A 26,670-nucleotide genomic window follows, 5' to 3' on the forward strand; every position below is an offset into this window, starting at 1 on the left:
TTGGACCATTACATAACATTAATCAGGTAAATAAAAAATATGACACAATCACATGGGGAAAGGAACGGAGGTCACCTATTTATCAATATCTAGACCTGCAGTCAGTCAGATTGCATGATGAAACTCAACAGACCCACTAGTAGACTGTTATGTGAACTGCTCTGTGCATTCTGGTGGGCATCTTGTGACAAGTGTTGGTGTAGTGTCTTACAGACTATTTCTAATATCTAACATGGATGCATGATATCATGTACAGTATGGGCTCGTGGACTGGGATTACAGACAATATGGATGCAGCAACACAGAGACAATGTTCCCAAAGACCGCCTTTGTGCAGAGTCAAATCCCAAATCTTTACATACAACCTCAGCCTGTAGTGTCAAGGTCCTTATGCTGTGAATATGGTTGTGATGATAAGATGGAGGCGTGGCATGGTAAAAGGGGGCGTGGCTATAATGGTAGGAAGGGGTGTGTCAGCGTCATGTGGAGAAGCTTGTAGAGAGGCGGGACACTGAGTCTGGTGAAACACGCTTCAGGTTGTACCTAGCATGGAAAACAGCAGCATCAAGGATTGAAATCTAATATACTTCAAGTACTACATGCAAGGGGAATACACATGTATATTTTGAGTGCTATAATGGTGATGGTATATCTAATTCAACAGTCAGCATGTTGAAACAAGGGGCAAAATGTGCATTATCTAGCAATTTGTGAAATTTTGTGAAACAACAGGCTATCTAAGATTACACCTGCCATCATTCTAATCCCCTCTTATATAATAATAATAAAGATAATAATAATAATAATAATAATAATAATAATAATAATAATAATAATAATAATAACAAGAATAATAACAACAACAACAATAATAATAATAATAATAATAACAATAATAATAATAATAATAATAACAATAATAATAATAATAATAATAATAATAATAACAATAATAATAATAATAATAACAATAATAATAATAATAATAATAATAATAATAATAATAATAATAATAATAATAATAATAATAACAATAATAATAATAATAACACCATGAATATTGGTGTTGTCACATGGATAGGACACAATGGAATTAATGACTAGTCATGCAAGTGATGTAAACCATTTTGGCTGTCAATATAAGTCATGGTTATCTACAATTTAGGAGTATTAGCATACCAGCCAACATTTCAAGATGAAATATCTTACTCGTGGATTGCAAAAATCTTATTTTATATGCAAACTGAAGTTAAAAATCTTACTTTCAGTCAAATCTTCAGAAAATACACATGAAAGGTATATCTAAATATTTTTTTAAATCTTATTTCTCTGACAGAAAATCTTATTTTGAAATTTTTAATGTAAAAAAATCTTACTGAATCTGATAAAATCTTATTAGTTGGCCAGTATGTATTAGATTATATAGATCAACTTTTATCCCCCTTGATCCTGAACAGTTTACACAAGGTTTACTAGCTCTCAACACAAAAGATAAATAATAATGACACACAATCTGAAATCTCACCATTCTGTTGAGGCCTTGCTGAGGTCTAAGCTGGCAAGATCGACATCCAACTGTGAGTTAAAAAATGGAAGAGGCAGGGGCATTATAAACATGGAAGGTGTAAAATACTGGTTGGTGTACTGTCCAAGAAACTGTACTCCTAAATAAATGCAGAATTTCATAGTACTTTGACGAGTGATGAACTTGGCATAAAACATAAAAGCATTGATTGACTTTGGTAGTTATGTACTCAGTGAACAAGGATAATTAAGTTAAACCTTTCCCAGTGATTTGCTGTGTGAGAGAGCAGTTTTACTCTAGCAGTGCAATTCTTTTGTTTTGTTTTAATCTTTTCCCATGAAAATACACATAAAACCAAATAATGTACACTGAGCAATGTCACTTATAAAACCTGCCTTTATGCTCATCATGGTTGAGAAACTCAACAATAATCAAATCTTGTGAATAATTATATCTCCACTATCACATTGTCACCTAAAAGCCACCTAAAGCATTTTTTCTTGTATACATATTATAACTATAATTATACATAATAATCTTAATCTAAAACACACACACCTTGCACTCATTACTTGTACTATTTTTTAATGATTAGTGCCTTTAAGAAAAGCACCAACTCACCCCCCAAAAAAGTGTAAAATAACAAAGACAAAATAACAAAAACATAGGGAATCAAAGCATTGAAGCTACATTTTGTGTACTGAGTAGCACCTGTCCCTAGATATAATTACCTGACCGATGGTCGGATTGGATAGGGCAAGGAAAGAGCCTGAGTGCTTCACTGCAATGTCTAATGTTCTCTCAGACAGCTCTGTCGATGAGCAGACAAACTCAAATCTGTTGAAACGAAAAGTAAGTTCAGGTGTTAATCTGGAGGGAGAGATATCAAAACATAACCAAATATTCTATCATGGAATCATCAACTGAACACCACCATCTTTCAAGACATGGATTCCAATAGACTAGTTGACATCAATCTAGGTGTAACTCAAAGGTTTCATGGATTCCAATAGACTAGTTGACATCAATCTAGGTGTAACTCAAAGGTTTCATGGATTCCAATAGACTAGTTGACATCAATCTAGGTGTAACTCAAAGGTTTCATGGATTCCAATAGACTAGTTGACATCAATCTAGGTGTAACTCAAAGGTTTCATGGATTCCAATAGACTAGTTGACATCAATCTAGGTGTAACTCAAAGGTTTCATGGATTCCAATAGACTAGTTGACATCAATCTAGGTGTAACTCAAAGGTTTCATGGATTCCAATAGACTAGTTTACATCAATCTAGGTGTATTAAAACTCAAAGGTGGCAGATTCTAACTCATTCTGTGCAAATGAGTCAAATATTCACAGTATTCATACACATCATATACCTACGGACTTTCATACACATCACATACCTACAGACAAGAAACTAATGTGGTGCGCAGAGGGTGTATGGATAAATGACCTGTCTTGAATAATATCATTTGTTGAAATATATGTGCAAGGTTAAGAAAATAATACATTTTGAAGTTTGGTATGATTCTATTCATGATTACACTTTAAATACATACATGAAATGCTTTTTCATAATTTTCTTGAAAAGGGCCCTCATTCATTGACATCCTATTATTCTCCATGTATAAGTTAGCTGACATTTTGCAGTCAGAGAACAGATATAACATCCACGTTACTGAATTTACCTTTAATCAGTAAACATTTGGTTCATATCATAACATGTGGATATAGGAAATATATTAGTCTTCATCACAAAAAAAAGAGAAAAAAAAATCATACAAAGGAAAAGGGATTGTGACAAAACAGGTTATATAGGATCTATGACTAGAGAAGAGAGAAAAATCCCTCATGACATACATTTCATATCAAATTTTTTATCTGAACTTCAATGTCAATTCCTTCACAACTATATCAGTTTTCCTTATCACTGTGTATATTCAGGACATCAATAAAATGTTGTGGTAGGTCAGACTAATATTTATCCATCAATGCAACCTACACACCACATCAAAGAAGAAGCCAGCAATCAGTGAAATCTGTTCCACATCCTTTCAAACCATCAGACATACAAGGCAACGAATAAAAGACGAGTTAAAAAAATCTCTCAAAGAATGACAAATTGCCCTTCATCAGCCTAAGTAAGTATCGATTATTAAATGTTTAGAGTAGTAGCAATGATAAAAATCTGGGCATACATGCTCAAGTGGGGTTTGAACCCACGACCTTCTGATATTTAGACAGTTGTCATATCCACCAGACTTACAAGCTTCTGCCCAATAGCAAGTGCTGGTTACGATCCCTCAAAGCAGCCAGTACTGCATAATTTAACAAGACTAATTCAGCCTTTGATATGAATAGCAAGAAACTTACGTGTGGTCAAAGACCGGCTCTCTGGTGTCCTTGATAACTTTAGTCTTCTGTTTGCCATTCTTGGACTTGTCCGGCAGGAGGTAAGCTCTGATGTAGGAATCAGGCATGCTTTCTGAATCTGGGATGGTCAGTTGTCTGTTAGGAAGAAAAAAGAACAATATTCTAGGCAATGGTATAATTACACCTCATATCACTTTCATGTTGTCATTCTTCACACATTTTGAATGCAAGCAAATCAATGACTTCTCCATTTTGTTAGTCTTTCTATACGTGTTTTACATTCCATGCTTGTTTGTCCTTTGTTAGCTTGTAATACATCATTTTTGAAGAGGAAAAAATCTTTTCAATCATGGATTTTTTCATTAAAGAAATTAACTAAAAAGTCAATGTACAGCTAATGAATTTACAGCTCCCCAGTAACACAAAGATTGTGTTGGCATGTATTCTACTGCTGTGTGCTTGGTCATTATCATTACTGTACACGCTGTTTTTTTCGCGTACAGATATTTTTGCGAATGAGGAAGTCACAGACATTTTTGCGAGATGTTGTTTTCGCCAATTGACACAGAGGCCTTCATAAGTGCACTATCACCTGAGAGCATGGTGACATTTTTGCATGTTGTTAAATTCGCAGTCCAACTGCGATTCACCAAATTCGCAAAAATTAAATCCTCATGAAAATATCAGCTTATACAGTATGATGTCAGGCTATGAGACGAGACATTGGGTTATACTCACGATGCCTTGTGCACCACAACTATGACTCTCCCCCTTGGTGAACTGTATCTTATGGTCATCTGGATACGGCCATATGGGAACGGAGCCTTGGGGCTACGAGGGAGTAGACATTTAGAAATGAAAGAGAAAATCACTGATATAATAATAATAAACATGATAAATAAACTAGAATGTATCTTGTTTTAGAGAACTCTATCATGACAATACCCTTTGTAACATATCTGTTGCTGGCAGCAACAGATCAAAGTTGGTTTGAAATGAGATATTATCTGGTGTCTTGATTAGGAAGAAATGTTCTTACATAATCATTTCCAACAGTGAGTGCTCCTCCCTGTCTCTGACTTGGCCAACAGACTTCTCATATGATATAGCTATGATCTTGTGTAGGGTGAATTTACATGCAAACAAGATAAAATTTAATTTAATTTAATCAGTATAATTTGCTTATAATGACTTGACACTTTAAACTTTTTCTTGCTCTCTCTTGTCAATGTCCGACAGGACAAATAGGCACCACACATGCATTTCTTCTTTCCCCCTCATGTTCCCATGCTCTCTTTGTAAATACCCCCCCCCCCCAACTCCTATCAAGTATCATTTAAACTATTTGCAAGCATATAGATTGTGTGCACGGGGGTTGCAACGATTTTCAAGCTTTAAGCTTATGTTGCAATTCCTTTGCGTGTTCGTTACCTTGAATAATGTAGCTCTCTTAGTGGAGTTGTATACTATCCTGTAACTGCTTCTTATCAATGTATATTTATTGTATATATTCTGCCTTGGCTATATGAGATGTACTTGCATACATTTGTATGCATTCCTATTTTGTGAACACGCATGAAATCTTGAATAAATAAATAAATAAATAAATAAGAGGCCAAATTACACAATTTACTTTTGGATTAATTCTTTTCCCTCAGCTGAAAATGAAGCAAAAGAAAACCTCAACCCCCCATTCACTATTGAGAAGACATTCCTAATGACGCCAACACAGATTTCTACCACCTCTCATGACTACCATCACAGTAAACTGTCTAGACAATTTCCACATCACAGTTTTGTTTTCTTTTGTTTTGTTTTGTTTTCAGACATAATCCAGACCCCACAGTGTGACTTATTCAAAAGACACCAATACTACGGCAATAAACTTAATCAATTATTTATATGATATATTACTATAAATAATAGAGACTTTTCCTCAGTGAGAAAGAATATGTACATTTCATTGACTCTAAATCAAAAATTTTCCCACAGCCTTACCAACAGCCTCAATAATTCACATGAATGAACCCAAATGTGTATTAATCCCATATATCCCTCTCATAGGATACAAAGATCACTTATGAAGCCAAGACTACAGAAATCTCTAGTTCATCATGTGGTACCTGGTCTCTTTACCCATTGAGGATGAGCTGATTTTGCAAGAATGCACATTTCCCATAGAATTGTTCTGTTGAAGTACATCTTTAAGATACTATTTAAATGTAGAAACTGTTCTGTTGAAGTGCAAAATTAGTATCTAATTTACAAATGACATTCATCTTCTAATCAGCCATGAGTATATGTGACCCTGCACCACAAAACAAACAAAAAGTCGCCAGCCATGGATTTTTAATTAAGGGCAGATTCTGAAAGAGCAGACTCTAAGCTTTAAAATGATGTATAACTCAATTTAAATGGACTCCCCTAACTTACCTAAATAATGGAAAGAAAGCACACACTCTGGAAAATGTGAACTGAGAAAAGAGGCTCTGAAGTACATGGTCTATTCAAGGGCTTAATCTTTACCAAGTCGTGCTAGCTGTGCCATGAAAGGGACAAAACACAGGATGTAAACCACTGGAGCAACAACAATGAAGGGATTATCAGATTAAGCTGAAATAAAATATTTTATATCAGCACATTCTGCCCAAGATTAATGATAACTTTCAAAGTAGTAGCGTCATCCTTTCAAAAGTTATTAGACTTGAAAGTGAAGAGTGTGCAAAGGATTTCAAGACATGACAAGCGTCCTCTAAGTCACACCTGATCATTCTACTCTTCCCCCAAAAAAGGGTTGTAGAAAAAACTGCTACAAGAACACTTTCCCATTCATGTTAAGATACCAAACTGAACAGTAATGTAGAAGAAGGATAGCTCTTTCAGAAAATATGAAAAACTCAAGATTGAATGATTGAACCATTTCACCTTTTTTGAGTCCTACTTGAAATCAAGGGGTGCGACTTTTTGTTTGTTTTGTGGTGCATGGTCACATATATACATTGCATCATTTGAGTGACATCTAAGGAATCTAACAAATTAGGCTAAATCCATATCTCCCCAATTCTGATAATGTCTTCACAGCTGACTTCTTCACAATTATCTATGACTGAGGCTGGGGAGCCCTCATTTAATATACAACCAGCATCTGTGGAGGAAATATGATATTGTATGTGTTGAGTAGAGGTCAGTGTGTTATGACTATACGTGTGAGGAGCATATAAATTGAAAGTAAAGAACAAAAATATGATTACTACATATACATACAACATAAGGCTGCCATACTAACATAATTCTATATTAAAACAACAGGAAACCAACCAAAGAGAGGGGGAAAACGTAATGTAATAGTAAAGGATTTTTAAAACATGTGATTTTGTGGGTACACACCAATAACCAAAATATTGAGTAAAAACACATGGCAACATACAATAACAAAAAGAACCAAACAAGTTGCATGCTCCTGTTTCTTTAACAATGATGAAACAGTTACTTAAGATGACAAAAGTATAAAATCTGTGAGAAAATTAATGAAGTATCAACAGCTGACTTACAATATCAATCACGCCTGTCCTCGTACAGATAGGGAATATGCAATACAAATGCATGTTGATTTTTATTGATTCATAATACACATTTGTACCCTGATCATCACTGATGTGGCCAAAAGAATATCTAAATATGTGCCATATATTTTGTTGGTGACATCATCTGTCAATCATTGCGTAAAGTACTAACATGATAATACACAAAAGACGCTGGAATGCAACTTGCATGTTTCCCTGCAATGTCTTTCGTTATTCATATCAGTAACATGGAAATACATCCCACAGTGGTATTTGTCAAGAAAAATTGGCAGTTTCTAATTATTTTTGTGTGCAGAATGTATGAGTTTTACCAGGGAGGTGAGCTCATCTCCCTGGTGTGACAAGAACTGTTGTCAAAAGAATTTTTTGTTGTTTTCCCTCAGATAACATCCCTTTTGGCTATCATAAATTATTCTAGGATAATGAAATATGAAAAACAAAAGATTAAAAAAACAAAGATGTATATAATCTATTAGAAATAGAAATACATAAGCATTGGAAAACAAAGAGATAAACAAGAAAATCATACCATAAAACAGTCTAAAATAATGTCAGTGGATAATTATACATTAGTGGAAAATTGAGCAAAGAAAATGAGATTCCATCGGGATTTGGATAATTATTTCACACATTTCTTTTTTTAAATGTTGTTAATAGTGCCGATGGTTTACTATAGGCGCAGTCAGACTGGCAAAAGATGAGAAGTTTAGGATCATGATCTCTAAGTTTTGACAGTGTAACAACAAATTTCCCGCAAAACTTCCCACAAAACTTCCCTCTCCAACGAGGGATAATTTCCCCACGCCATCCCTGCCAAACTTCTTGGGTCTTTTGCCAGTGTGATCGGATTACAAAAGATCGCAAAGACTTTGTGATCTTAAACTGATCAATCTTTTGCCAGTCTGAACGTGCTTTATTGTGTTACCATCAGTAGCTTTTCAACTTACAATGAAATAATCAATCTTTATTGCTTTCGTATTTGAGCATGCTGATACTATTACAGTCATATCTAATATTTAATTACTGTGAAATATTCAACTTTTTTGTTGCTAATAACTATTCATTTATCTCTATCAATTTGGAAAAGCATTTACCACTTTTTAATTATTAGTCAAACAATGTACACTATATATCACCTTTCCTCAATTTACAAACTTTGTAGGAAACAGATTTCTACCCTGAAATGGTAGTCAAAAGGCAATAAATTCACAATTTTACGAGCATATCTGTGTCATTGATTAGAATCATGAATATAAAATCTCAAAACATTTGACCAAGCCTTCTTTTTGCACACATGACAAGTCACAAACGTGCCAAATTTGATTGCATTTTCTCCATAAATGAGGGGAAAACTGGACAAATTTGATTCCATTTTCTCAATAAATGAGGGGAAAACTGAAAAAAAAAAATGAATTCCTTGGAAAAAAAAAATTACATTTGCACAATCTACAATTGTATTTGTCCAATTAAAAATAACAGAAGACTTCATAAATTTGATTATGGTCAGTTTTACGGTAAAGGGTGTAACTTTCAATTTTTAACCTTTTGGCCCACCCTGAACACACTTATAGATTTACAGATCTCAAAGATTTTTTCCCATGTGAGTCACCTTATGAGTAGCCACCTTGGGTAGCATAATCAGGTCCAGGTATTGATGCGTTTTGTTTTGTCAGTCACATATGTACCCTAAAAATGACTATTTTGTTGCATTGAAATTTATATAACATTTTTGAAATGTTAATAATTTTCTACAGCAACTGCAGAGATCTAATTTTTTATGTTAAAAGCATAGTTGTATGGTCAATTGAAATGACCAAATTAGTTTGGTTTGTATCTGGCCCTTAGAATACTATGACTTCAAATTTGAGGTTTCGGAGGCTTCATTTTCCGTTAACAATTGTTTACAAACTTTGATGGACAGTAATGATCAGTGGATGTGTTTTGGTTACTTTCTTTTATGCTGAAAATAGTAAGGTACAGCTAAACTTTAGACTTACATCAAAGTTTACTTGATTCCAGGGCTATTTGAAATTTTGTGATAATTTTATTCCATCAAGTGAAATTTCCGTTAGCAGTTTTGAAGCCTCCGAAACAAAGTGTTTAGTCAAATAATATGAATATAGATAAGAGAAGTGACCTAATCTATATGTCAAAATGTAGGATATGGGGCCCTAACCTAATAGACCAAAAATAGTTAAGATCTGCCAAACTCTCTGAAAATAGGAGACAATACAAATTTTCCGTTAACACGTGAAGCCTCCGAGACGCATTGAAGCCTCCGAAACAGCAAAAACATCTAATTTGACATTTCTGATAAATTCTTTGAGTGTCTGCCCCAAATTATGCCATGAAATCATCAACAGACATGGACAGACAACAAAAATAATAAAAACATTATGATACTGCAATAATTTTTTGAGCTAATACACTTTATAGAGAAAAAGTGGTTTCGGAGGCTTCAAAAGGATGTTAAAGGGAAGATAAACCCCAAGAACAATGTGGATTGAGTGAAAGCAGCAACATTAGTAGAACACATCAGTGAAAGTTTGAGAAAAATCGGACAATCGATGCAAAAGTTATGAATTTTTAAAGTTTTGGTGTTGGAACCGCTGGATGAGGAGACTACTAGAGGTTATGACGTATGAGTGGACTACAATATCAAGAAAATATAAAGAGAATACTACAAAAATCCATTTTTCACGAAAATTACAAATTCCATCAACTTCATATTGACATATGTTAAGGGTAGCAATTATTCCCCCTGCTTTCTGAAAGCGGTTGGTCCACTGCTCTTTCATAATTCTAGAAAAGTGAATTTTTGTTGAATATCCTTTATATTTTCTTTGTATTGTTGTCCACTCATACGTCATATCCTCTAGTAGTCTCCTCATCCAGCGGTTCCAACACCAAAACTTTAAAAATTCATAACTTTTGCATCGATTGTCCGATTTTTCTCAAACTTTCACTGATGTGTTCTACTAATGTTGCTGCTTTCACTCAATCCACATTGCTCTTTGGGTTTACCTTCCCTTTAACACTGCATTTTTGTGAGTTTCTGTGGACAAAATCAAATTAGATTTATTGTTCACCCACCCAATGATCGCTTATGACATATCTAAAGATATTTAATCACATTCAGTTTTCTGGCTGCTTTGTTTACTCACCAATATAGATTTACTATAGGATTTACCTATTTTTCTTAAACCGTGCAGACGTGTCACACATAACTCACTTTTTCATTCAGCAATAAAATATTAGCAGATGAGGATGTTGCCCCACAAATATGTTTAAACAGTGTATATCAACCAAAAAAGACACAATTTACCCATCACTTTCTACATAACATACATGATTTTCATAAAAACATAGGGCATACCAAATTAATTTTCCAGATGTTTCGGAGGCTTCATTTTATGTTAACAGCATGTAAATGGAATGTTTTGATTACAATTTTGTAATTCTAAGTCTATCAAATAACTGTTTGGACTGAATGAGACTTAATGATTCCTCAAGCAAGGTGTAGATAGTTGTTTAAATGTATGAAAAGCATTTATTTTGTAGGTTTCCTTTTGAAACAATGGAACAGGCTAGATATTGTGAGTAATGAAAGTGACTTCCAGCTTGCGTGCATGCCCACATCATGCAACAGTACTGCAACAAAGCAAGTAGTTGTGGATACATCAATGTTCTTAAGTTGGATAACTCATTTTTACTCTTGAGAGAAGTTGAAGTGTTGTGACCATATTTGTATCACTCTTTTGACTGGTTAGACTTTGATAATGAAGACCAAACAATTACTTGATTATTTAGTGTTAAATGCACTTCTTTTTTTTTAAAAGAACTGAACACTATTCCTGTCCTGAAGATTCATGGACTTTAATGGACGGTTATTCAAGAGGGAAGCATACACTTAACTAAGAAATATATTACTTTTGAATTTAAGGTTGTATCTTTTATGCATGATCCAGAGCAAATGGTGGAAAATACTTTTTGGATTTTTACACTTTCGACTCACTATCATCTGAGTGTAATTTTCGAAACACAATCTTTTACATGTCCATTTATAACCCATTGACAAATCCATTCCATTGTTATTCACATGGCATTTGTTTTTGCCATACTAAAATCTTGACTTTTTCAGCTTTCCATTTCTTAACAAGTTCTTTGGCTTTCATTTCCAATACTTATTTGGAGGAAAATTATTAATCAATAAATTTGTGATTGGATTTGAAAATAGCTAACATCTTGCAGATTATCATTTCTGTGGTGTGACTTGGATCACAGGGTACTGTTTTGGAATTTTGACATTTGATTACTTCATTCAGACAGGTTTTCATATCAATCTGTATGTCAGATCTGATGCACGCAAGGTGCAACACAATCTTGATACTATACCCTATTTTCCATACTTTATCATGCTGGCAGTAACCACTTGACTATTTTTGATTAAACAAAATGTAACTTGTGTTATGAAACATCTCTTCGCATGCTGTACATGTGTGAGACTCTATGACATGTTTGCGGATGTAGTTCTCAGTGCAGTAAATGGACAGTAATGGTTGGGATAGGACTGTTTATAAATGACATATAGACCTCTACTTATGAATAGCCTGTTGCCATGGGGTACATGTAGTTTACATGGGTGGGTTACTGGATAAGTTATGTTCATGAAGAACAATATTGAAATGATTGAAATCTTTATAATCTGTTTAGTCCTGGCTTTTCTGGAAAAAGTTACAAGCCCCTAACTATTTTGAAATTCAAAGGGTGGGTTTATATACTATTTAAAACAAACTTGTGGGTTTCTAAAAAAAACTTAGATATTTAAACACATTTGCTGCTTTTTAATTTTTTGGTAAAAAGGTTGTCATTTTTAGAAACAGTAAAAGTTCTGTTAGCAATTTCTCAATGCGTACCTTCAAAAACAGGCCTCCTAGCTGTCACAGGAGTCACACAAACTGGAATTTTATAAAATAACTATAAAAAAAAGAAGCCTTTGAAGAATTAAAAAAAAAATGAAAAGTAAAATGATATGAAACAGGGGTGACTTGTATACCACAGAAAAAGAAAGTAAAATTCTAACTATCATATATTATAGGGAACTATACATTTGGTCAACATTTTTTTTTTTTTTATTCAAATTCGTACACAGTCATGGGTAGGGTACATTTATCTTTTCAACAGGCGATTCAAAAAGATGAATGGGATCTTGACCATTTCAATTTCTATTGAGCTCCATGATAATATCATCAATATATTGATTATTCCAACTCCATTTTGATGATGACAGTTTGATGATGACCCTTACATGGAATGGCTGATCAGTGTTTGAGATTGCTGTTCTATGACCATGATCACTGCATTTGATAGCTATAGTAGGGGATATCAGGCATGGTCATAGGCAAAAGAATGTTTATAAGCCTTTTTTCCCCTTTCTATATTTTACAATGCTATGTTGTAATCTAACCGTCATGCCATCACATAGTCTATTTTCTATCCCTTTCTCATCAACAGTTGAAATTGATTTCACATGTATATAAAACAATTATGATGGGTGGTTTATGTCAATATACATCCCACAAACTGCACTTATAAAGCAAGCAAACATAATCTTTGCATTAAGTCTATAGCTACAGTTCTAACTCACTGAAAGTAATTCTTACTGCATTATGATGAAAAGTTTGACAAATGCATACAGCTGTACATGTGTGTAGCCTAATCATGTTCTGCATTGCCAAAGTCATGGATATGCAAATACAGTGTATGTATACAACTGAGCATAAAGATTTAAAATATTTTTCTTTGTCTCTTAACATATATGTTGGAAAGTCTTTTTTCTGCATACAAATAAATACTATTTTACATGTTACAACATTGTTAGTTATTTGGAAACAATCAGCTGCATTAAAGTACTTCATATCACCTTAAAATGGACCATTTTTGCATGTTAACAGTCATGATGAAGCCTCCGAAACATGCGTTGCTGCTAACTTTAAGCCGCAAAAAAAAAAAAAAAAAAAGAAGATGTTCCTAATTAGTGAACTTTTATTGCTATTTTTGCAGTTTCCTTTAGAATCATATTGCCTCGTGTAATGTCATAAATTTGAACTGAGCATTGCTCACAGTGTACACAGTTTGTTATTCACTTTTGTGGAAGCCAATTTCCTTATAATAATAAGTACAATTTGTATGAAGGGTAAACATTATGCACTGCCATAAAATGTACATCTGTATACTGTTATTCACATTTTATTGATGCCTTGTTCTTATTCTAGCATGTAGTGATAGTTGCTTACTGTAGTTTTATTATTTTAAGTGAATATAGGATTAGAACTTTGTGTTAGCAGTTTTGAAGCCTCCGAAACACACTAGTTTGTTAACTGAAGCCTCCGAAACTCACAAGTCTGAAAATTTCAACTTTGTCAAAAATAATCAAATTTCTTTGGGATTTGGGTTGATAAATGTTTGTTACCAAGAGATAATTTAGGGCTATGTTTAGAGTGGCTCTTGCTTCTAGAACATTCTTTTAACTTAAAAATAGTTTGTCAGGTACCATTTTTACCTTGGAGTTTGAAGTTCACATCCAAATAATTGCAAGAGCGAATATCTGTTGGGGGAAAAGTGTTTTGATATTTCAAATATATGTTCACAGCAAATGAAAAGTTGCATTACCTCCACCATTTATCTTCATTTGGTTGCTGTGGGTGACCAAAACATTCTTGTTGTTTTTACCTAAATTTATCTAAAATTCCATAATAGTCACTTCATTTTTCATATTTAGCCTAAGAATTAAGCTCTGGAATGACAAAATATTGAAAATATAGACATTCCTATATAAAATAAAGGCAAAGATAAAAATGGAAACACAACTTTAATTTTTGACCCTTGCCACATCAAAGTTACACCCTTTACTGTAAAACTGATCTTATATATTTTTATAGATTATATACTTTAGATAGATTAGATTGAATATATAATTTTTTTTTTTTTCAAAAATACATGATGGGAAACTGACAAGCAAAGTTTGATCACAATCAGTTGATAAATGGCTGGGATTTCAAGGGACCAAATTAGCCCCCTGGGTTACGCAGTTTGAAAATAGCCCATGCTATTCAGGTTTCTTCTAGCAGTCTCTTCTGCCTGTTTGGTTAACATAGTGCTCATACAAAGAGGTTAGGTACATATAAAAGTTGTTTGGGGAAGAAAAGAATCAAGTTTGAGAAATTAATTAAGTTTGCTAATAATTTTCTAACAGTCTGCATACATACTGCAATATCATTTAATTTGAACACTTTATACAGAAAAAATAATTGCCATCACCAGTTAGACAAATAAGCATTTCCCCCATGTATGTTATAAAAAGAGATAAGAAAATTGGGAGAAAAAATATAAAATAATCAACTGACACCAAATCAATGTGTTCCTTTCACCAGATAAGAGAATATTCAAATGATAAAAGGAAAATGAAGAAATTATTACCTTATTTGATTACTTGATGAAATTATGATACCAGTATCAATAGCAGGGTTAAAGTAAGCTAACTGAATACAGAGAAGAAAACCTTTGACTTACTAGTCAAAAATAGGACCCTCATTAGACTCAGAACCATCCCTAAATAAAGACAAGTTCAGAGTTTTGAGGAGAAATAGACAAACAGAGAATACAGGATAGCTTGATGGAGAGATGTTCTGTAAAAATCCACTACTTACAGCCTTCAAGGCAAAAAGCCGTTTTTCCAATGGGATTCACATTACACAGTTCAGTTGATTTGGTTGATAGCCACAACAAACTGGATAGGTACTGTATGTGTGAAATCCTTAACCCATGGAGGACGGTTTGATTTAGCTACAACACGCATTTCCCATAGACACCTGCCCAAGTATACTCAGGATTCGTCCTCGACGGGTTAACTACATTGTTTGACCCAGTGTGATGGCAGTTTTTTTTTTTTTTTTTTGTACCAATACAAATATTTGACTTTGCCCATCACATTTCAGTAATAATATGTGATACAGCAGGTGTGTTTGGCCTAACTTGCAAAATTTAGATAGAATGTCCAAAACACAAATTACATATTATCTACAGGTAAAAAAAAATGTAAGACCTATATCTTCTGTAACTATGAATTCTCCTAAAGATTCAAATCCAATGCACACGTAATCTCATGCGACAAAAATCCTTAGTGACAAGGACAAGTGCCTGTGAAAACTTCTGCAAGTAAACAGTCTCACTTTTTTACATGCTGGTCCATAAGGAAAAACAAAATGTAGACTGTATCACATCTAATGTGTAGGATGACATAAAGGATCAGGTGTTAAAGGTCCTGTTTACCTTTGGGAGCAGTGATTTTAAAAAAAATGTTCAAGATATTACATTTGATGCATACGTGTAGGTCTGTTGTATCACAAAACATCCTACCAAATACAATTTTTGCAATAAAGCCTAAAATATAAGGAGATATCAGTATTTTTCTCAATAGACCATAATGGTAGACGGTTTAGTCTGGAAACAATTTTATCATAACTATTGCTCACATTATCTATATTCCATAATACTTAACATTGATTATACTGATTCAAATTTTTACAGTGGTCGTTTCTATCCCTAACTCACATTTTAGAACTATTTTAAAGCACAAATACTGGGTTTTTGTTTCATCTGCACATGGTAAATTATGCCTTTAACATTGTGTGACTTGCACACAGCAACAGGGAAAGATGTGGGGATTTTGAGGACACTGGGTATCATAAGGTGCCTTTACATTACAACTGGCATGCTATTGCATATCATGGTGATTTGTTGACACCCTTCTCATTGGTGAAATACCACAGAAATGAATTTTACGGTAATTCAATTTGTACCATTCTTATTCACAAAATACCATGGTACAAATTTGTATTTCTGTTGAGCACTGTGCATGTGCATATCTCCAACGAGAAAAGACACAAAGTGTGTCGGGTCATGTAAGTAAAACACAGCAGTACAATTGGTAGTGTTTCACAACACAATTCACACTCGAGTCTAACATACTTCTGGTTTGAATTACCACCCAGAATACCACGGTACTTTGTGGAGTATTTTGTAGTGCTTTTTGCATAGTATTTGTGTTAACATTACAAAATACCATGCAAAAACACTGCAGTGTTTCCCTGTCACTGTAAAAGCATCTACAGATGCAGCCATCAGTGTGTGTATTAGCCTGTTTACTAGACAGTGTCAAGTCTGCATTCACAGCATTAACAAATATCAGATCACACAGCAGTTCACTGAAAGGCAAAATGACTGACACACAACAGGATATTAATCATAACAAACACAAGGAGAAGACTGCAAGCAAAAAAGATACCAGTCAAGACATTTAGTGAATATCCAGGGGAAATCATGTATTGTTTTCTGTTTTGCATGTAATAATGATCACCTGATAACTACATGTGGCAGTTTTTTTGTCTACAAAACCATGAACATAACACATGTGACTGTAAAAGCCTGTCTCCTCACTACATGTGGCATTTGTGGGAACTTTCCATGACAATCACTAACAACTTTCCAATCCCTATGAGAATCACTTACTCATGCACATAGGGTTGGACAGTCCTCCGTCTCAGCTCCACTCCAGCAGCATTACTCTCCCCTACCCCAGGGGAGTTACCATTGGGGGGTGGGGAAGCGGCCTGACTACTGGTGTCACCATCCTCCTCACCATCATGATGACCATTGATGGTCACTTCTTGACCAGTAGATTGACCAGACTCGGTCTTCTCTCCGTCCACCCCAGAGCTACCGGCTCCTTCCTCTGATTTCTCCTGTGTGCCTTCCACTTCAATCTCTGCCTCCTCATCCTCCTCATCAACCCGTCTGTTGGCCTGTCATAGAGAGGTTCAAACACCCAGCAATGAGTTGGTTTTAGGAGACACTTTAGCCTATACTGTAGTATTGCAAGTCAATACCAACTCCTTACCCCCTTAAAAAAAAAAAAAACCAATAACAGCAACCCAAAACTTAGCACCTGTGCAGTGTTTCAACATCTTTGCCATGTATTGCACATCCCACTTTGCAGCACATTAGCCATCATATACACTGTATGTAGTAGTATCAAGCAATAATGTCACGAGATTGCGACCTTGCAAAAATCAACAAATTCATTCATTCATCAGGGGAGGTCACCACAGTATAGCATTCACATCATTTGTAACACTTCCAGAAGGTACCGTTTCCACATTATTCTAGCATACAGTGTAACAAGTGGAAAAAAGAAACACAAAATATTCAGTAAATTTTTTAAAAAACTTAACCCGTTGAGGACAGACTGATTTTGCAACAAAACACGTTTCCCATAGACACCTGCCTGAGTATATTCGGGACTCATCCTCAACGGGTTAATTTAGCTCCTACTGAATGTAACCAAATAATGGCAAAAATACATTTATTGGCCGAAAAGAAACGTTAAAAAAAAAATGTCACAAAAGACCGACATCATACAATCAACTGAATACAATAGAGTTTGGAGGCCAGAAGACAAAACAAAGATGGACAACCAACTCACCAGAACATCCCTTGGGTCTGACAAGAGATGGTCTTCATTTTGCTTCCTCTCAATAGCCTGTTAGAAGACAAAGAATCAGCTAATGTCAGTCTATATTAAGCAAATAATCAACGTTAGTGAAGTTGATGGGACAAACTATCATTTCCGAGGCGATCTGGATGTAGCTATCTTTCCGAAGCACAGCTGAGGAAAGATAGCGTGCACATTCAGATCGCTGAGGAAGTGATAGTTTGTCTCATTGCCTAAAACTAAAAGTTGATTATTTGCTTTATATTCCACATCTAGGGTCCTAGAAATTCCCATTTTATTCCACATCTGAAACCGTTTTAGCTGTCTTTAGGTATCCTTAGGGCTTAGGCTACGTGTGCGCGTAGATGACAAAACAATGAATTTGCTGCGCGCACCGCGTGGCACCGAAGTGAAAGTGCGTTGCACTGTGTACTATCAAGTGACCTAAGTCACATGATAGTCCACAGTGCAGCGCACTTTTATTTTCCGCGCGTACTCATCTTGCGTTAGGACTGTGTGGACTGTGTGGAGATCAGCGAAACAAAAGGGACTATCAACATAGAGTGTAACGAACTTTTCTTCTCAGGTGATGAGATGGGCAAAACTATGCTTCATCACGTGATCAGCTCTGGACCAATCCTATTGCAACGTTCTTAGTTAAGTATGTGGAATATAATGGCAAATATACACAATCTGCTTCCTCTCAATAGCCTATTAGAAGACAAGCAATTCAGCTGTCAGTCTACAATGTATAATATTAGCAAATATAGACACTGCAAGTCTAACAATATACTGAGTGCATGTAGGTGTGGAGCATTTTACAGTGCATACTATCAACCCTACAGGCTGTTAAACCTTCTTGTTCAAGTGTATAACATACAGGTGTTGAGCAGCAAAAGTATATAGGTATTAAGCCTACAGTAGTTAAACCTAGCAGTGTATAACCTAGAGGTAGTGAGCACCTTAAGCCTAAGATGTTAAGCCTTGAGGTGTTAAGCCTGCACACACACTGCAAAATACACAAAGTTAAAGGGGAAGGCTAGTAACTGATCAGTGGGAATCAGTGGAAATGCTGGGAGATGATTGTTCCAATCCTTATGGGATTCATTCAAGAGTTCATTGTATATCTATTGTTGTGTGAAAATGATTTGCTTCAGAACGGTCTCATATTCAATTAATGTGCAGATTAATGCTCCGTCACTGACCAGGGACGCTAACCTGGAAGCATTAAACTGCACGTTACTTGAATATGAGACCATTCTGAAGCAAATCATTTTCACACAACAATAGATATACAATGAACTCTTGAATGAATCCCATAAGGATTGGAACAATCATCTCCCAGCATTTCCACTGATTCCCACTGATCAGTAACTAGCCATCCCCTTTAAAAATCCCAAGCAATGTCCCTTCTGCATATATAAAACATTACACTGACATCCAACTTCTGACTTAGGTTGGAGGCAATTTTTCTTATGGTTTGACATCACTACGGTCTATGCATACAGTTAAAGAGTGTATGACAAACATTGATATTTAATGTTGGCTTGATGGGAACATTCAATCCATTGTCACATTAAATTTTAATTGAGATCTGGATACGATGATAGATAACATCACAAAACAAGGAATTCACTACCCTTTTCCACTATATTATGCAACTCTTATACGCTAGTGATAGAGTACAGGTATACTGTAAAACCAGAAATTTGCACATGCCTGAAACTCTCGTGAATTTTATGAGGAGCCAATAAAGATTCGGGAAAGTAACATGAGTGGAAATGTTTTTGTCCACACAAAGCATTGAATTTAATGCCAGTGGCAATTCACAAAAGTGTCATGTCTCAAATGCTTCAAGTTTTAAAGTAGTCAAATTGTATTAAGAAAAAATATAATAACATAAAAGATAGGAAAAATCATGAATCACAAATCATGAATCATTTGGTTATGTCCCTAACTGTTATTGGAAGGCCTGACCCCAGTGCTTGCGGGTTTTTGTTTTGTTTTTTTTTTTTTGTGTGTGTGTGTGCAGACATGGCGTTTCTTTTTTTTTAAACATATTTATCTATCAATATGTTAAGATCATCAAACTGACAAACATTGAATATGAGAGAAGGAGACAGTGGCTGATCATCAGTCTTACCCTCAGACACATCTTGAGTGTGATGGTGCTTTGAGGTCCAGAGTTACTCAGCTTGAAGGGTCTTTCAATCACCATGTCAGGCTGGGCCAGTAGCAGCTCTTTCAGACCAACACTCAGTGTTCCAAGCCTGTTGCCTTTCTTACTGTCAGTCACCTAAGGTTACACAACACAAAGCAGAGTCTGAAACTTAGTCTCCGCTTTTAATAATCACATAGTGTCGGGCAGAGCATTTCTTAATTGACAAAAGCGGAGACTACTGTAACTGTACAAAGACGAGTACGGGGATGCACTAGAACCCCAGCTGAAAGTAATTTGGTGTTTAGCACTAGAACCCCAGCTAAAAGCAATTTGGTGTTTAGCACTAGAACCCCAGCTAAAAGTGATATTGGTGTTTAGCACTAAAACCCTAGCTAAAAGTGATATTGGTGTTTAGCACTAGAACCCCAGCTAAAAGTGATTTGGTGTTTAGCACTAAAACCCCAGCTAACTGTGATTTGGTGTTTAGCACTAGAACCCTGGCTAAAAGTGATTTGGTGTTTAGCACTAGAACCCCGGCTAAATGTGATTTGGTGTTTAGCATTAGAACCCCAGCATATGAGCTAAAAGTGATTTGGTGTTTAGCACTATAGACCAAGTATCCTGGTATTCACCTTGCAAGTTTCTTGGTACACTCATTTCAAGGTTATGTCAAATACACTATCCCATCTTACCTCAAGATCAAGGGACTGCAAGGCAGGGCTAACAAACTATCCCATCTTACCTCAAGATCAAGGGACTGCAAGGCAGGGCTAACACACTATCCCATCTTACCTCCAGATCAAGGGACTGCAAGGCAGGGCTAACAAACTATCCCATCTTACCTCAAGATCAAGGGACTGCAAGGTAGGGCTAACACACTATCCCATCTTACCTCCAGATCAAGGGACTGCAAGGCAGGGCTAACACACTATCCCATCTTACCTCAAGATCAAGGGACTGCAAGGCAGGGCTAACAAACTATCCCATCTTACCTCAAGATCAAGGGACTGCAAGGTAGGGCTAACACACTGCCCCATCTTACCTCAAGATCAAGGGACTGCAAGGCAGGGCTAACACACTATCCCATCTTACCTCAAGATCAAGGGACTGCAAGGCAGGGCTAACAAACTATCCCATCTTACTTTAAGATCAAGGGACTGCAAGGCAGGGCTAACACACTATCCCATCTTACCTCAAGATCAAGGGACTGCAAGGCAGGGCTAACACACTATCCCATCTTACCTCAAGATCAAGGGACTGCAAGGCAGGGCTAACACACTATCCCATCTTACCTCCAGATCAAGGGACTGCAAGGCAGGGCTAACACACTATCCCATCTTACCTCCAGATCAAGGGACTGCAAGGCAGGGCTAACAAACTATCCCATCTTACCTCAAGATCAAGGGACTGCAAGGTAGGGCTAACACACTGCCCCATCTTACCTCAAGATCAAGGGACTGCAAGGCAGGGCTAACACACTATCCCATCTTACCTCAAGATCAAGGGACTGCAAGGCAGGGCTAACACACTATCCCATCTTACCTCAAGATCAAGGGACTGCAAGGCAGGGCTAACACACTATCCCATCTTACCTCAAGATCAAGGGACTGCAAGGCAGGATTCTTGATGAGGAAGTGATGAGTCTCCTCCCACACTGGTCTCACTGTCTTCAGCTGGACCTGTTACCATGACAACAGGAACAACATCAGATAAGATATTTGTCTTTCTTCTCACAGATTTGTGTAGAACAACTCAATGAATGTCAGCATGCTCACTTTCACAAGGACTGAAGAAAACAGGTTCTGAAGGAACTAACAATGAAGAGCAGACTTACACTGTACTCAAGTTTCTAAACTTGCTGATTGGCCAAACAAACGAACAAAAAGGCATCCATACTTTCCCATGATAGTGGATATATATCAAAGCAGGGGCAGATCCAGAAATTCCGTAAAGAGGGGGCGTGTTTACCAAATTAAAGGGGGGCGCACGCACCCCTCCCCCCATTTTTTTTCTTTTTATTTCTTTTGTTTCAACAAAAAATAAAGGGGGGGGGCGTGCGCCAGATGCGGTCCTCCCTGGATCCGCCCCTGTCAAAGTGCATAAAGTAAACCCTGAAGACAAAAACGCCAAAGCACTCTATGGAAAATATAGTCATGTAAGTCAACCTTTCCAATCATGAATACTCCAGAGGAGTGTGTGATGATGTTGTGAAGCATGCTAATAAAGTGTTATTTCAGAGTGCAGGATATAACTCTGGTCATAAACCAGAGCTATATCCATCATCATCACATAAAAATAACTGTACTATTAGTGCAGTGTTTAAAATATATGACAGAGTAGTGAAAAAAAAAAAACCCACCATAATTTCAATCAAACTGTGTAGGACCCTATTTCTATTCTCCATCTCTTGCATCTACCCAATCACAATCCAGCCATCAGTATATGTTTGCTATGTCATCATAGTCCCTCTATATGTATCTGTTCCATTGGCCATCTGTTTGTTTGTTGTTTTTGTTTGTTTGTTTGTGTGTGTGTGTGTGTGTGTGTGTGTTCTAGGTGGTTGTTTTGTTTGTTGTTTCTTTTTATTTCATGATGCTCCAAACTTTGTTGGACCTTAGTGAAGATATAAGTCCTATAGTTACATTTCCTTGCTCAGCAAATACCTAAAAGAAGAAACCCACAGATCAGTGGAATACTCACATGACTCTTGTAGGTTGTCTGTCCCACAGTAAGAGTGCACACAGGACTGGGCATACTGGTAGACCTAGAAGACACCTGGGTACAGCATACAAGGAAGTGACAGAAATACAGGTTACATGCTTTGTCAAAGCGATCTGTAAATCTCGTGCAACATTAATACCTGATTTCACTAGAAGATTCAAGTCCTTGGATATAGAACTTTGATAAAGCAGGTTTATCACAGGACCTATGCAATTTCCTTTTTATTAACAATATTATAATTTTCTGTTCAACGAGACATCTTGGCATTCAGAAGGAATCTGAGATTATTCCCCAGTTAGCAATTTAAGAAGAGGCATTTTGAAATCAACATATAATATGATTATACCTGATCTATGAGATCTGATCCAATGTACTTACATGTAGTGATAGATCTTTATGGCCCCTTTGAACTGACTTGATTCCCACAAATACTGAGACAATCATTACAATAACAGACATATTCATGATGACATTGAACACTGAATAATGGGATAAATAGCTCTGCTTAGTTTAAAGCTCATATACAGTGATGGTATACTAAGGAGTACAACAATATATTAAAAACAAATTAGAAAGAAGAAAAAGACAATGAAAACAGCTTTATAAAATGCAATCACTCTTATCAACCCAAAAGGCAACCAAAAAAAAAAAAAAAATTAAATAAAAAAAAAAAAAATGAAGAGGTAACAAACATTTCCTCCACATGTATGGAGTTAAGATGAAAGGGAAATACAGCAATAATCCCATGCAGCTCAAAACACTTTATGATAATGAATATTCTATGACCAAAATAAACCCATCAACGTTGCCTATTCAAAGTAAACAACTGTACACATTTGAACGCTACTAAACATAAATGTGAACAAACTAAAGAAAGTTTTACAGCACGGAATTCAGTTTTAGCATATAAATAATTGCATCAGCATGGCTTAATTTTTTAGCCATTTGTGGGCACACACTCTAGCATAACGAAGTATGATCATCATTTGTCAGAATTGTACTCTCCTCTGAAAATTATAACTGTCATTTATTTTGATGAGTGGTATATGCATTTTTCTATTATTATTATTATCATTATTATTATTGTTATTATTATTATTATTATTATTATTATTATTATTATTATTATTATTATTATTACTATTATTATTATTATTATCATTATTATTATTGTTATTATTATTATTATTATTATTATTATTATTATTATTATTATTATTATTATTATTATTATTATTATTATTATTATTATTATTATTATTATTATTATTATTATTATTATTATTATTATTATTATCATTAACATTATTATTACTTTCTTTTCTTTTTTCTTTTTTGAGGGGGGTTGGGACATCTCATTACAAGGTGGTCCAGGGAAAGTTATTTCCTGTACAAAACACCCCATCCTCCCACCCCCCCCCCTCCCCCTCCCCCCCCCCCTAAAAAAAAAAAGGGAGGGAGAGGGGGGACAAACAGAACATAATGGGCTTGATGCACTTAGATGACTGATGAAGATGCAGCTTGAGGCATGTACAGTGTATGTCTACATAATTATGTCCATAGATCATCGCTATATATCAGCACTATATCACACAATTATTATATCATTACTGGGGCCTCTTTCCATGCTCAGGTCCTCCCCACACCAGCCCCCCTCCCCTCCCACCACCACCCCCCCCCCCCCTCCTTCCCGAACATGGAAGATTGCCAAGTGTTCCCTAGCCCATCATTACATGTAATGGCAAGATTATTATATCATTTGATAACTTAATGATTGTCATTGATGAGGGGGGGGGGGGGGGATGAACCAGCATTGCAGGCTTTATATAATGTTGTATAGTCTTTGCAGGTATGGCATTTGAACAATGATGTACATAATGCCAGTGAAATGACTGTATACATGCATTGCATACTGTGCTCTCAACATGGTACACTGGTAGTGATTCAAACTGTCAATCAAGTTATTGAAACAGAAACAAACAATCCATAAGAAATGTTTTGTTACCATGGTCAATTCATATGTGAATGACAATAAAATGAAAAAACAAAACAAAAACAAAAACAAAAGTGAATTCCAAGAGTACACATTCCCCAATGAGAGTCAACTTCAACACATTTAAAGAGAGCAGCATAGTTTTGGCTTGGTAAGACAATATTGCAAGATCTTTCAAAGGGGAAAAATACATGTTTTCCACGAAACATGATCATGAATTGTGAACAGGCCTGACAAGCAACTTGAACTCAAAAGGAGAATAGTAAAGCTGATGCATGTTACGATTTACAAACTCAGTGTAATACAGTTTTATAGAGCTAGCTAACTGTTTATTTTTTAAGGAGTTTTAATTTCCTGATTGCTGAATATGCATAACTTGTGCTGTCCAAAACTATACAGTTTTCCACAGCAATGAATGTGTTATCAAAAATCGATGGGGGAAAAAAAAGAAAGAAAACTAAAGAAACTCAAACAGGATAAAAGGTTGGGGGAATTGTATACTTACAACACCAGGTACCACTTTAACTACAGAGAGTTTCTGTACAAAGAAGTAGCAAGTGTCTGTCTCAGCTAAATCAATATGTAACATTGCAATAGCAAGCTACGTATGAGCAAGAACCTATCCCTTTATAACCTCAGATACACACAAAGCAGATCCATTGGAAGAGCTGTTTCAAAGGTTTATCAATACAATATCTAACTTGTGTGAAGCAAAATTCAAACATATACAGGAGAGACAAGTACTTTGTTCAATGCGCTATGTTTTTTTTTTTTTTTATGGATGACTGACTGTCAAAAAAAGAAGAAGAGAAAATACTAAGGTTTGTTTGTAACACTACTATTGGACATGCCCATATGTACTGTAATGAACGAGAAAAGATGTTTGAAATATATTATAACCTGAGTCTGTGTAAACTGTGTGCCTCAGTTTAACTATGTATATTATTTATTATTGCAATGTTCATGAGGTATTTGCTCTGAAATATCTGCTGGTGTGACACAGAAAATGCGCTGGTATTATTACTAATGGGGCTTAATTAAAATGAATAAGGCTAGGGATACTATGCCATTCCACATTACACTATTGTTCCTGATATGTCTTTGCATACCACTTTGTATTTTGCCAATTAATATATAACTGAGTATACACCTGGCAAATTGATCTGCCTTACTTCATGGATGTACCATACACATATTTAAAGATTGCCATATATTCTGGTCAAATATTTAATCTGGGGTTTAAAAAAAAATCCATAAGCTTTGTTTGATTTTTTTCTTTTTATATCAGCTATGAAATGACATAAATTCTGGGTAAGCATAGCACTGCATAATTCTTTGTGAAACATATTTGCTACTTTCTTCTTTTTCTTTTTTGTGATCATGCATTGCGCAATACAGCAAAGCATTTGTTGTTGTTGTGGCAAATTTGGACTGCGTCACACCTACCGCTGACTCATAGTAAGGTATTTGTGCATGCTTTGAAAAGCGACGCAATTGAGAAGTCCTTTTTACCTGTAATGGGATGTGAAGTCACATAAATTTTCATATACATATCTTTTATCTTAAATCTTACATAGAAAACTATATGAAGAAAGCAACAGATTCAGTGCCAAGTATTCTCAGCAGGTGTCTATGGGAAACGTGTGTTACAGTAAAATCAGCTTGTCCTGAACAGGTTAAAGGGATTGTACAGTATTGGTGGAGATGAGAATTGGGCTTGTAACTTTTTGCGAGATACCAAGAAAACACTTATGAAATA

At 35.5% G+C, this 26,670-nt stretch overlaps 1 protein-coding gene across 1 annotated transcript in view; it reads right to left on the bottom strand.

The window, feature by feature from the left end:
- Positions 1 to 431: 431 nt before the first annotated feature.
- The window catches only part of LOC140237813 (extended synaptotagmin-2-like), a 103,043-nt gene continuing 76,804 nt past the window's right edge, over positions 432 to 26,670 (bottom strand). The window contains exons 16-25 of the mRNA XM_072317743.1: positions 22,898 to 22,972; positions 21,790 to 21,876; positions 20,132 to 20,332; positions 18,028 to 18,084; positions 17,055 to 17,347; positions 4,639 to 4,731; positions 3,901 to 4,035; positions 2,257 to 2,362; positions 1,526 to 1,575; positions 432 to 543 (exon numbers count right to left, since the gene is read on the bottom strand). Coding sequence (XP_072173844.1) covers positions 480 to 543; positions 1,526 to 1,575; positions 2,257 to 2,362; positions 3,901 to 4,035; positions 4,639 to 4,731; positions 17,055 to 17,347; positions 18,028 to 18,084; positions 20,132 to 20,332; positions 21,790 to 21,876; positions 22,898 to 22,972 — 1,161 coding nt within the window. The 3' untranslated portion in view covers positions 432 to 479. The remainder of the gene's footprint in view (positions 544 to 1,525; positions 1,576 to 2,256; positions 2,363 to 3,900; positions 4,036 to 4,638; positions 4,732 to 17,054; positions 17,348 to 18,027; positions 18,085 to 20,131; positions 20,333 to 21,789; positions 21,877 to 22,897; positions 22,973 to 26,670) is intronic.

The sequence above is a fragment of the Diadema setosum genome, chromosome 14 (assembly GCF_964275005.1).
Source record: "Diadema setosum chromosome 14, eeDiaSeto1, whole genome shotgun sequence".
NCBI classification, from domain to species: Eukaryota; Metazoa; Echinodermata; class Echinoidea; order Diadematoida; family Diadematidae; genus Diadema; species Diadema setosum.